The sequence below is a fragment of the Marmota monax genome, unplaced genomic scaffold, assembly GCF_021218885.2.
Source record: "Marmota monax isolate L192 unplaced genomic scaffold, Marmota_monax_Labrador192_F-V1.1 WCK01_AAM20220418_F8-fsc00141, whole genome shotgun sequence".
Lineage (NCBI taxonomy): Eukaryota > Metazoa > Chordata > Mammalia > Rodentia > Sciuridae > Marmota > Marmota monax.
This window is the reverse complement of record NW_026692981.1, coordinates 2003133-2016184: the sequence shown is the minus strand read 5'-3', so window position 1 is coordinate 2016184 and position 13052 is coordinate 2003133. Positions and strand designations below refer to the sequence as shown.

The following is a 13052-nucleotide window of genomic DNA, read 5'->3' as shown; positions in this document are numbered from 1 at the left end:
GGTAAAGTGCTCCTGGGTTCAATCCCTGCTACCAAAAAAAAAAAAAGGGATGGGCTATGCATGATCCATTTGGGTTCCAAATCAGTCAATTCCTATTCCAATGTAGTCATTGCCTACATTCTTTGGCAATGATCCCTACATATGGATGAATGCACAGACTATAAGTCAGGTCACTATTCTGACTGTCTGGCTTACTTACACTCGCCACCGGTTATCAGAATTCTTATTCCAGAAAACTCGCCTTCTGCGTTTTCCAGTCGATGGATGGTTTGGATTTAGATTTTACATATTTCTCCCAAATAAAGCGAGAACCGTACAATTAGACCTTGTACATCTTAACACGTCCAAAACCAGCCCAGCGCGAGCTGGGAGGCCCCGCGGCAGGTGCACAGCGGAGGAAGCACTTCTTACAGGGCGGGGGTGCAGAGTGGCCACCTCCTTCCCCCCGAGGGTCCAGGCAGGGTCGGAGGAGAGAGTGGCACTGCAGCGTCCTAGAAGTCGGGGTCAGTGTTGGGAAGGAGGACAGGGGGCAGGGTCAGCAGGAAGGGTTGGAGGGCAGGATGGGGGGAGGTCGCAGGGAACAGACCGCAACCTGTAACCAGCCCCTGCGTCCCCGCCCAGCGCGGCGCAGGCGGTCGGACCCCGCGCAGGCGCAGTAGGGGCGGGCGGAGGCGAGGCGATTCGCCGGCCGAGGCCCCGCCCCGCCCTGCGTCAGGATCACGTGTCGTTCGTGGCGGGTGAGCGAGAAGCCTGGCCTTTCCTTCCTGCGCGCCGCTCGCTGCTGCCGGCGGAGGCCGGCGCCTCAGCCCGCGCGCCTTGTGAGAAGCACCCCCGCCACGCCTGCCTGCGCTTGCCGCGAAAACAGCGTTTCCTTCGGGTGAGTGTGGGCAGGGGGGCAGGGCCTGGGGGGCAGGGGGGCAGGGCCACAGGGCGCGAGTTGCGCCGCGCCGCGCCTGACAGCCGCTGCCGCTCTCGCCACCTGAGGCTGCGCCACCAGAGGCACCTCCGACGGCGGAGGGCGGCGAACGTGAGGCTTGGGCTGTGGGGCGCGCTCGGCAGCCTGGGGTGGGAGAGCGCACTGCCATTGGCTGGGCCGGTTTTGGCGCGCTCGCATCTGCGCTCCCCATTGGCTGGCGGCGCCGTCCAGGCGCGGTGGGGCGGGGCGCGGCTGGAACCCGCTAGTGGGGTCGGTGGTGCGTACGCTGGAGGGGGACCGGCTGGGGCCGGGGCCGGTGGGGCGGGTGCAGCTGGTGGCGGACACCGGGCGGGACGGGGTCGCCCTGCTCTGAGCGGGTCGCAGACGGGGGCCCGCGGCGACGGCCTGGCAATCCTGTGCCGCGGTGACCCGGGGTCGCGCTGCCCGGGGACCCTGCCCGGTCCTGGGTTTAATGACTTTACACACTGGCGAGTCTGAAGCAGAGGGTGGGTGCTGGCCACCCTAGGCACCCTAGGGCCTCGCTGGGACGCGGCTGTCCGAATCCCAGGTCTCGCCGAGAAGCACCTAGGTGACTTGGGTTCCGTGGCAGTCACCCTCGCTTAGCCGCGGGGCTCGGCCCCCGGCCCCCGGCCCCCGGCATGATTTGAGCATCCGGGGCCGCTAGGCAGACGGTAGCAGTGCACCGCTCGGTTAGCCGTCTTTCTCCTGCGCCCCGGGTAGTGAAGAAGTGTAGTCGAGTTCGGAGACCACCGCCCCGAGCAAAGGGATGACCGCGAAAAGCGGGAGGACTGTCGGAGGGGAACAGACACGGCTCGGGACTCCGAGTTAGGTACCTCTGCCTCCTGCTCCCTTGCTTGTTAGTCCTTCAGGTCTGGGGGGTGGTTAAACATTGCCTATAAACGTACGTGAATGTTCTCATTTTGATATTGGCACCACTAAGTGATTGTCAGTGCCCAGCTTGTTACCGCTTAACTGGCTTTGCAACAGCAAAGTTGGGATGCTGTCCTTTAGGGTGGACTTGGGCATACCCAAGTATCTGCTTTGCTTTTCCTGAGGTCCATTTCTCAGATCTTTGAGTTCCTTATGTAATCCAGGACACCATCAGTTCAAAATTTATGATTATGAATATTTTTAGCAACAACAAAAACAAAATCTGTACTCAATCTCAGGTGCAAACCATGCTCTGTTTCTTACTTACTAGACCCTTGCACATTGCCAGCTGTATGATGAATCCCAGTATGAAGCAGAAACCAGAGGGAGTCCAAGAGAATGTGAAGGTATGTGACAGAATCGCTTTAGTGTGCTGCAGAAGGCATGTGGTGAAAAGGTTTGTTTTTTGTTTTTGCAGTACTGGGGACTGAAAACAGGGCCTGGCATGTGCTGGGCACATGCCTGTACTGCCCCACTAAGCTGCCTCCCCAGCCCTTTTAAAATTTTTATTTATTTTTTGGTACTAAGGACTGAACCCAGGGACCCTTAACCACTGAGCAACATCCCCAGCCTTTTTTGTATTTTATTTAGAGACAGGGTCTCACTGAGTTGCTCAGGGCCTCACTAAATTGCTGAAGTCGACTTTGAACTCATGATCTTCCTGCCTCAGCCTCCCTCTGTGCTGGGATCACAGGCCTGTGCTACCACACCCAGCTATATTTTTACTTTTGAGTACTGGCTCACTAGGTTGCCCAGATTGGTTCAGAAACTTCCCTGGGCTCAAATGACTGGCCTGCCTCCCAAATAAGTAGAACTAGAGGTGCAAAAGGTATTTTTTACCTAATTTGGCCAAATTTAACTTGGCTATAATTTCTGTGAACCTTACTGAAGTTTTAGACAGGATTGCCTAAGTATTTTATTCTTTTTGATGCTGCCATGAATGGAATCGTTTTCTTAAATTTCATTCTTGGTTTTGTCATTGCTACCAGATAGGAATACAGTAATAAAGTTTTTTTTGTTTGTTTTTGTTTTTTTATGTCTATAGTATAACCTTGCTAACCTTGTTTGGTAGTTCTAATAGTTTTTAATTAGAATCTGTTAGGATTTTCTATATACAAGATTATTTCTTAGATTTCATGAAATTATTGTATTAAAAATCTTTTGTAAATATCATAAAAATTAGTTTGAGTAGGGGACTCAAACACAGACTATATTGCATTATTTTGCACATTTTTCTAGAGTACCTCATATTCATTACTATCTAACCTGTTTTTGTAAGACTTTTTGAATCTCTGTATGATGCTCTCATTGTAAATCTTAAGTATTTATTCTTAGTACAATAGGACAGAGTTTGTTTAAAACTTTTTTAATATTTATTTTTAGTTTTAGGTGGGCACAATATTTTATTTTATGTGCTGCTGAGGATCGAATCCAGTGCCTCATGCATGCTAGGCGAGCACTCTACCACTGAGCCACAACCCCAGCCCAAGTTTGTTTAATTTTTGAGTTTATAATTTTGACTGGGTCTATTTTGTGATTCTAAATGAATTTATAATTTAGGGACTGCCACACAGCTGAAACTATATGAGGATTCTGGGAAACTTTATATTTTCAGGAAAAAGTATCAGTTTGCAGATTTAAATTAGAGTCAGTAAACTTACATTGATAAGTGAAAACAAGTGTCTTTTGATAAATTGTTTTCATTTATTGTGGTTTTCTCAGGAGCCTTATGTTATTTTTCTTGAATAGTATTTGACATTGATAAGCCATGAATTTAATTGTATTGGCTTCCATTTAGGGTGAGATATCTTCCTACTGTACTTTGGGTGTGTTTATTTAAATTTTTTCTTATGAAGGTTTTCAAATATTCAGATTCAGGGTTCTTGGATTCCTTGCCAGTTGTATGCAAAAATCTGAGTGTGCTTTTGTGTACACTTTATGGGGAGAGAGTTCACAGAACATCAAGTTGCTTTCTAAAAAGGTTGAAACTCAAACATATGAATGAAACTTTCTGACTTTTTCAACTTTTATTCTAGTATATGCTCTGTACCCAGAAAATACTAATGTAGCATATTACCTTTCTTAGACCAGATTTTATAAAGCTTGTATATATCAAAGTTAAATCTTAGAAATGGTGTGTGTGTGCACGCGCGTGTGTGTGTGGGGGGGGAATAGAATGACTTCCTTTACCCTTTTTAACATGAATAATTTAAATAAATTAATATCTATTATTAAGATTCCAAAACTGTATTTTCTTTTATTTTCGTGGAGACTGTTTACTAATCTATAATCTAAATTATAACTGAAATGTTGGTGTAATATTTGTTTTCACAGTAGCTGGTATTTGTCCTTCAGTTAAATAGTGAGATAATAATCAACAGTAGAACCTTTACCGTGGGAAAGGTGGACTTGGTCTTGTGAAGTACAGTGTGGAGTCTGTAACTTTCTCACGCTGGTGTGGTGTCATGTTCTTTCTAAACTTGTTTGAGTATTCACCATTGTTTGCTATCCCATGGAGGCAATATAACTAATGATTTTTTGCAAAAGTAGAAAGAACTTTCAGATAAGGAAATATACAGAAAGGTATTTGCATATTATAAGGAAGGCCATATTTTTTCCAAAACAATAACATGGCATTTTAGGATATTTTAGCAGCCATAAGCACTCACATTTTAGCTGTCTTCCAAGGAATGGGTTAGGGTTAGGGGTGATGGTTGCAAATATGTTTAATATATTTCTGGGCTGCATGTTTAATATATTCTTTAAAATTACCTTCCTTTTGTGAACAGGTAAATATTTTGGTATAGTCACGAGTTAAAGGAGGTCTGAGATGAATCTTTTCATTAGAGAAGTGTGAATAATGAACCTTTTCCTCCAGCTTATCTCTTTTGTGTGTTCATACCATAAATGTTATGCTGTTTAGTTTTATGAAGTAGAGGACCTATAAGTTTCTAGTTTCTTTTTAGAAGACTTTTTAAAAAGAATATAGATATTCCTATTATACTGGAATTTTTTCATCTATAGTTTGAATTTCTAATCAGAGCTTAGAAATTTTGTTATGTTTGTTTAAATAGACATAATTAGTTGCAAAATGATTATAATAGAATTATATGTTAAAATAAGAAGTTACTTGTTTGTACTTGATTTGGATGATATCCATTCTTGAGAATTTCTTCAAACTTTGTTTTAATCTTGAGAAATAAACTTTCCATTTGATTAAACCAATGTCTTATAACATATTAATTATATAGCAAGCCAAATATTAGTATGCTCAGTGATTTTTTTTTCACATTATAGTAAGACTGACTATATAGAAACTTAATAACTGAATAACCATGTAGCAACTCAGTAACTAGATAATCAATTATCTCAACTTTTAGAATAGTCCTGTTCCAAGAAGAACTCTGAAGATGATTCAGCCTTCTGCAGCTGGATCTCTTGTTGGAAGAGAAAATGAGGTATGTAGTAGGGGTCTGGATAAAGGTGACACTACCTCTGCTTTAAAAACTTTCCCAAGATTTCTTTTTTTTTTTTTTAAAGAGAGAGCGAGAGAGTGGGGGGAGAGAGAGAGAGAGAAGTTTTTTAATATTTATTTTTTAGTTATCGGCGGACACAACATCTTTGTTTGTATGTGGTGCTGAGGATCGAACCCGGGCCGCACGCAAGCCAGGCGAGCGCGCTACCGCTTGAGCCACATCCCCAGCCCCCCAAGATTTCTTTGTCTGAAACACATACATTTTTGAAATTTGGAAATATAACAATTACATATTCCCCAGAGTGGTTTCTAATTGTTCAACTTGAGAAGTTCAAAATTGCTATGAATACCTGTACTAGAATTAGAATGAAGTAATAAGTTAAGAATTATAGGAGTAATGTTTAATAACTTGGGAATAAGATGTCATGTTCTTTCATTCTTTGTGAATAAATGATGAAATCATGGATAAGTGTTTAGGCTTTTTGCAGATAGAGAATACTGCCTTTTCATGGTACTGAATTTAAAGTCAGCATTTTAGCATAATAATAGTACTTTTATCTAAGTCTTAGACCAAGTTGAGTCCAAAATAGCTGCTGCACAACCACAAATGGGATCCTAATTAGAATGAGTTGTACCCCAAGTATGTATAATATGTCAAAATACACTCTGCTGTCATGTATATCTAAAAAGAATAACAAAATAGCTACTGCAAATAAAATTCCTAAAGTGATGCTACACGTTTTGGTAAAGTTTTGAATTGTATAATTTTTAAAAAGATTCACAGATGTCAAAGATATAGTATGAGTGCCCCCTCCACCCTTTTTTTGGGGGGGAGGGAATTGAACCCAGGGCCTTGTGCATGCAAGGCAAGCACTCTCCAACTGAGCTATACCTGCAGCCCTTGTATGAATTCCCTTTTTAAAATATTCGGTAAGTGACAAAACCACTTACCTTTCCTGTCCATTGAATCAAAATAAATAAATGTTTCTATTATAGTTGCCTAAAGGCTTATCTAAAAGGAAACATTGGAATGACCAGTTAACATCCAAGACTTCCAGCTCTGGAGGTGTTATTGACCCAGAACCAAGTGAAAATAAAAGTCTGGGAGGAGTCACCCAAGAAGCATTTGATCTTATGATTAAAGGTATGTAAAACAAAGAAAAAACACGGCTTTCTCTTAAATTTATAACATAAGGTAAATAATATTTGTTAATCCTGTTATGGATTCTGCCGATCGCTTTTTAATAGGGATACTATTAGATATTTTACTTGTTTGTCTTTCTTGGGGGTATGCGGGGTACCGGGGATTGAACTCAGGGGCACTTGACCACTGAGCCACATCCCCAGCACTATTTTGTATTTTATTTAGAGACAAAAGTTTCACTGAGTTGCTTAGCGCCTCACTTTTGCTGAGGCTGGCTTTGAACTCTGAATCCTCCTGTCTCAGCCTCCTGAGCCTCTGGGATTACAGGAATGTGGCAAGCGCCTGGCCTTACTTGTTTGTCTTTGACAATTTAAGATTTCTTATGATTGTAAATAGTATTGGACAGATGTATTTGGCAAGATCCAAATGTGGAAGAGATATTAAGGAAGGAGGCAGTAAATAATATGGGATGTCTTCCAGTAGAATGCCACAGGCTTTGTGAGATTTGGAAATGGGTGTTTTTGAAGAAAAATATTTACAGGATGAATTTGACTGAAAGAAATTTGAATATTCCACAAGAATATTAAGTAACTGTCATTAGGAGTGTGGTTGAAGAAAAGGAAGAAAGTGAATGAGAAATGTTTTGTAATAAGCACTGGTTTTTAATAGAATGGTGGTCAAATCAGAGGAGGAAGTTAGTGATGTCTTTTTTTCCTTTTTTTGGCATGGGGTCTCACTATGTTGCCTAGGCTGGTCTCGGACTCCTGAGCTCAAGTGATTTTCCAGCCTCAGCCTCTGTAGGGGTAGGGTCACAGGAATGCACCATGCTCTGTGATGTTTGGTTCGCATTGTGGGAGGTTTTTGTTTTTTGCTTTTTTCCCCTATGACACTGGGGTTGAACCCCAGAGGTATTTCACTGCTGAGGTACGTCCCCAGTTCTTTTTTATTTTTTACTTTGAATTAGTGTCTCTAAATTGCTGATGCTGTCTTTAAACTTTTGATCCTCCTGCCTCAGCTTCCCGAGTTGTTGGGGTTACAGTGGTGTGGTGCAGTGCCCGACTGAGGTCTTTACTTCTAATCACAGGTGATTGGATTTCACCTTGATGAGAAGTTGAGGCCAAGAGGAGTAAATTGGCTTGCTCAAGGTCACAGTGACCAGGGGCTCATTCTGGGTTGGTGGAAGACAGTAAGGAAAAATGTAGCAGATAAGATTTGACTAGGTAAAGGTAGGAAAGGTCAACTGAATGGAAATAAAGAAGCTCGTTAATAGTACCATAGAATAAACAAGACAATATTTGTGATATTTCTGATTCAGTTAAAATTAAGGATTGGTAAGAAAATATGAAAGCACCAAAACAATTCACCTATATATCGTGTTGCTAACATAGCCATAGATGAAGAAAATTTCCACAGATTCTCTCTGGGATGTATTATAAGAATTGCAAGAACTGCAAAGAAACCCTGAACTTTATTACATTTGTTGTTGGCAGTGGTATTGGCATAGTCATTTTGGAAAAATTTTGTATGTGTTTTAGGATGGAGGAAATGAGTGAGGTTAGGAGGCAGGATCATAATGTGGTGAATGGAAGGACAAGTGTGGAATGGAGAAGAAGAGGAAGAACTGTTGACTTGGAGTTGGACCATTAGTGGCTCTGCCACTGAAAGAGCTTAGAAACAAATGACCCCCAGTAGCTTGGTGCATACTGGGCATCCAGTTGCTGGTTGTGGACATTATTCTCCATTAAAGCTTCTAGGAGAAATAGCTGATTCCAGGACAGTAGGAAGGCTATTACAGAGTGATTCTGGAATATCTTGTGTCAGAAAATAGGAAAGTACTCAAAAGCTGATGGGCATGTTAAAAGAACACAGGAATCAACTTTAGTGGACTAAGTTGTAAAAATTTGAGCATCAAAATGGATAATGACAAGAATGGATTATAAAGCATTGAATAAAAAAGGACATGATTCTATACCGGTAGATTTTCTTTTAAATTGTGGTAAGGAAGTTTTTCTTTTTTCTTTTTTTTTTTTTTTACAGAATAATGGCATGTAGAAGGAATTATATAAATCACTTTTTGTCCACTGTGGAAATAATAGACATGAGCAAGAAATATCAGTGGACTTTGAAATTGGATGCAAAGTATTTGGAGAATAGAGTATTATTAACACAGACTCAAAAACATTCCTGTACAGATTACTTATTAATTACTAAGGGGAAAAGGCATCTTTACAAGGGAGAAATCTGGGAGATGGCACCTCACACAATCAAATTTTCAAAAAAATTTTTTTGTAGTTGTAGATGAACAGAATGCCTTTATTTTATTTGTTTATTTTTATGTGGTGCTAAGGATGGAACCCAGTGCCTGATAACACGAGGCAAGTGCTCTGCCACTGAGCTACAGCCCCAGCCCACACACAATCAAATTTAACATCTCGGGGCTGGGGGTATAGCTCAGTTGGTAGTGTTTGTCTAGCATGTGTAAGGCCCTGGGTTCAATCCCCAGCACCACAAATAATAATAATAAAAAAAAATTAAAAATTTATTGTGTATATGGTACCACATTTAAAAAAAATAATTTAACATCTCCCATTTTGTAACAGATTGGTATGTGCTTCCTGATGGTTCTGGAGGTACAGCATACTAACACAGTATTCCTGCCAAGAAAATGTTTAACGTGAATGAGATCATGGAAACAAATTTGAAATTTTAAAAAGTGTGCAAAATAACTGATGTGGACTTTTCAAAAATGTGGATGTCAGGGCTGGAGGTGTATAGGTCAGTTGTGGGGCATGTGCTTAGCACGGGGAGGCTGCAGGTTCAATCCCTGGTGCCAGTAACAACCACAAAACCAAATAAAAATTCCCAAACACAAATGTCGTAGACATGTAGAATAACCTAGGTGATATATGTGTGTTCATTGGTTTCTGTTGTAATTCCTCTGAATGACTGAAATGAATCCTTGAAATGTTGGGGAAAATAAAACTTAAATTGTTAGATTGATTTTATTTTGTAAGTTTTTAAGTAATGGTTTTTAAAGTTGTATATAAAACATTTGTTTCAGAAAACCCATCCTCTCAATATTGGAAAGAAGTGGCAGAAAAACGGAGAAAAGCTCTCTATGAAGCACTTAAGGAAAACGAGAAAGTATGTGCTAAGTATGATTTTTTAATTTTCCAGGATTGTTTACCTTTTGCTGTGTAGCACATTTATCGGGACCAACATAAACTAGCTTTAACGTTGGCCTGAGAAAGTTTGACTAGAGAGGCAGCTCTGGTACCAGAATTGTCACACAAAATGAATCCTCTTGAGAACCAACTTTATGCTACACGTGTCTGTCAGTTTTACTTCGAGGCATATAATTGGTTTCACAGTAAATCTATGAAATATTGAACTTTATTTAAATTTTCACACAAAATGAATCTCTTGAACCAACTTTATGCTTCATGTGTCAGTTTTACTTGGAGGTATATAATTTGTTACACAGTAAATTTCTGAAATACTGAACTTTTATTTGTTATATAGCTTCATAAAGAAATCGAACAAAAGGACAATGAAATTGCCCAACTGAAAAAGGAGAATAAAGCATTGGCAGAAGTAGCAGAGCATGTACAGTATATGGCAGAGTTAATAGAGGTAGGTAATTTAAAGTTCACCTAATGGAGAATCGTCTGTTTTCCTGAAGAGTTAAAGCAATAGTGGGCTCAGGACGTCTTTGTCTCTCTTAACTGCCTTAAAGTATTGTTCCATGCTGGCTCCTGAGTACCAGTTTAAATTGTGCTTTCAAAACAGTTCAGTCCACTTTGACACTGTTGGTGGTTTTGTAAATTAGTACGACCCCTGTGGAAATCAGTATCGAGGTTCTTCAAAAGACTAGGCATGGAATCACAAGACCTAGCTGTCCCACTCGTTAGTATTTATCCCAGAGAACTAAGAGTGGCACACTATAGCAACACAGCCACTTCAGTGTTTATAGCAGCACAATTCACAATAGTCAAATTATGAAATCAGCCCAGATGCCCTTCAGTAGATGAATGGATAAAGAAAATGTGGGTCTGCATACACAATGGAGTCTTATTCAGCTGTAAAGAAAAATGAAATTATGTCATCTTCAGGAAAATGGATGGAACCATTATGTTAAGCAAAAGAAGACAAAATCAGAAAGTCAAAGGTTGGGTGAATATTTTCTGTCACATGGAAGCTAGGGAGGAAGAAGGAAAAGAAAGGTGGGGTGACCGCGTGAAAAGCAAATAGAGATCAGTAGAGCAGAGGAAAAGGGTCAGAGAGGGAGGGGGAGGTGCTGGGAGGGATACTGGCCAAGTTGTGGTATTATATTGTGTGCATGTACAAATATGGAGCAATAAATATCCCACCATACGTACAACTGCATTGCACCAGTAAAAAAAAAAAAAAGTGGAGAAAGAAAAATATAGAAAAGAATTTAAAAAATTGGCAAATTATTAAACATTGTGATTTTGCAGAAACATGAACTAGCTTGGTGGAGACTGATATTACACTGCCTATAAGTGAATTTATTGAAGGACAAGATGAAAGCAATCTTATATAACATTGAGAGTCAGCTGTGTCAGCATACTGATAATGACTTGAATTCTAAAGTTTTTACAACAAATTACTGGTTTATTCCTTAGAGACTGAGTAATGAACCTCTGGATAACTTTGAATCACCGGACAGTCAGGAATTTGATTCAGAAGAGGAAACTGGTGAGATTTCTGAAGTAGAAGACTCAGAAACTCCTGGCGCATGTACTGAAGGAGCTGCACCTTCCTCTACAGATGCAGAACCATGAGATGATATTCAGTAACATTTGATTGTTGAGAAATATGCTGCCAAAGTTTACCTCACTATAGTTCTTTGTAGCAGAGTTACTACATAATTCAAAAGCTAGAATCAAACTTCCATGTTTGAATCCTGGGACACTATTATTGTATTAAATACAAATACTGTGTATTTTTAATCTATGATATTTTATGTAATTAGCACATCATTTTCTCAGTTGTCAGATATGACCTGTGTATATATGATAAATAAACTTTGGTTTCCTATTGAACTTTGTATGTGTCCGAAGATGATGTGTCTATACAAAATGTCTCTTTTATGCTTGTGGTACTGGGGATCTAAGCCAGGGCTTTGCACATGCCAGGCACATGCTCTACACTGAGCTACATCCCAGCCCTTTATATTCTTTGAGACAGAGTTTCACAAAGTTGCTGAGGCTGGCCTCAAACTTGCTGTCCTTCTGCCTCAGCCTCCCATTTTGCTGGGATTATAAGAGTGTACCACCATGCCTGGCTTTTTGTTTGCTTTCTATTCTTCTGCCATCTTGGGAGAAAACCAATTTATCCCTGTTTAAACAGATAACCGAGGTCTTAACTCCCAACCCTGATTGTACCTCAGGTTCACTGTAAGCACTATTGATCTCCACATCCAGACTCAGAAATTCTTTTTTTTCCCTCAGTTAGCTGTAAATGGACACAATACCTTTATCTATTTATCTTTATGTGGTTCAGAGGATGGAACCCAGTGCCCCACCTCTGCTGGGCAAGTAATCTACCACTGAGCCACAACCTCAGTACCTCAGATATTTTTAGAGTTTTGGAATGTAGCACAAGATATTTGTAGGGAAAAAAAATAATGTTTTTGAAAAAAACAAATAGTATTTGTTTGCCAGGTGGATCTGACTAGCTGAGTAAAGGCTCGACTTGGCTGGTGTGATCACATTGCTCTTGGAATCAAAGTGTGTGCAGGGGGATCAGTTGAAAGTCCAGTGGAGTGACGAGAGTTTCACATACTAGTATAGTGTGAAGTCTATAAATATGAAGAGGCATGGGTTGATATTAATGATGAATTTTCCACGTATACCATTTTTTTGAATGAAGAAAAAATAAAGAACCAGTACTAAATACACAGCATTGGAGCTGAAAGTAGTCTTGTATAAATTGACAATAAAGAGCAATGTCAAACTTCAAATAATTGTTCTTGGTAAGTTTCTTTATAGGACTTATTTCCAGTATTGAGATAAAGCATACCTCAGTGTTATTGTGAGGAGTAAGATCTCTATTATAGTGCTTGAACTAAGGGCTTAGAAAATGGAAGCTATTATTAACAGAATTTCATCCAAGTAGAACTTTCTGGAATAGTAGGAGTATCTATGCTGTCCACTTTGGTAGCCAGTAGCTACTGACGCTTGAAATGTGGTCAGTGAATAAGTGGAAGTTTTCATTTTATGTTTTAGCAGCTACATGAGGCCAGTGGTTGCTGGGTTAGGGTTACTGTGTGTTAGGTGTGGGCCACTAGCCCAGAGAGCACTAGAGTAGAGGAAAATTACTTTTTTTTAAAATAAATTAAGATACTCTAGTTAGGGTAAGGGTAAAAATGCTAAGATTGGCATATCCTGGCTTAGGATACCGCTCTTGGGTTGATTGACAGTTTTCTTAAGATTCTGCACCATGGACAAGATGAAATTGGAAATGTTAACAGGAAAAATGGAACCTAGTGAGCCCCAAAGCAATGTCTACTGCCTTAAGGCCCTTTCAGCTTTGTCTAGAAA

The 13052-nt window shown here is 40.5% G+C and overlaps 1 protein-coding gene across 2 annotated transcripts; it reads left to right on the top strand.

Annotated features, from left to right (window-relative positions):
- The first annotated feature begins 720 nt into the window (after positions 1-720).
- Gmnn (geminin DNA replication inhibitor) lies at positions 721-11552 on the top strand. 2 transcript variants are annotated; one of them, XM_046452519.1, is made up of 7 exons: positions 721-877; positions 2139-2214; positions 5248-5325; positions 6339-6486; positions 9548-9630; positions 10009-10119; positions 11133-11552. In XM_046452519.1, exons 2-7 carry the CDS (start codon positions 2161-2163, stop codon positions 11289-11291), a joined length of 633 nt encoding a protein of 210 aa, XP_046308475.1. In that variant the 5' UTR covers positions 721-877; positions 2139-2160; the 3' UTR covers positions 11292-11552. The 2 variants fall into 2 exon arrangements, with proteins under 2 accessions (XP_046308475.1, XP_046308476.1); XM_046452520.2 differs by lacking the exon at positions 721-877 and adding an exon at positions 1658-1766.
- The last annotated feature ends 1500 nt before the right edge of the window (positions 11553-13052 follow it).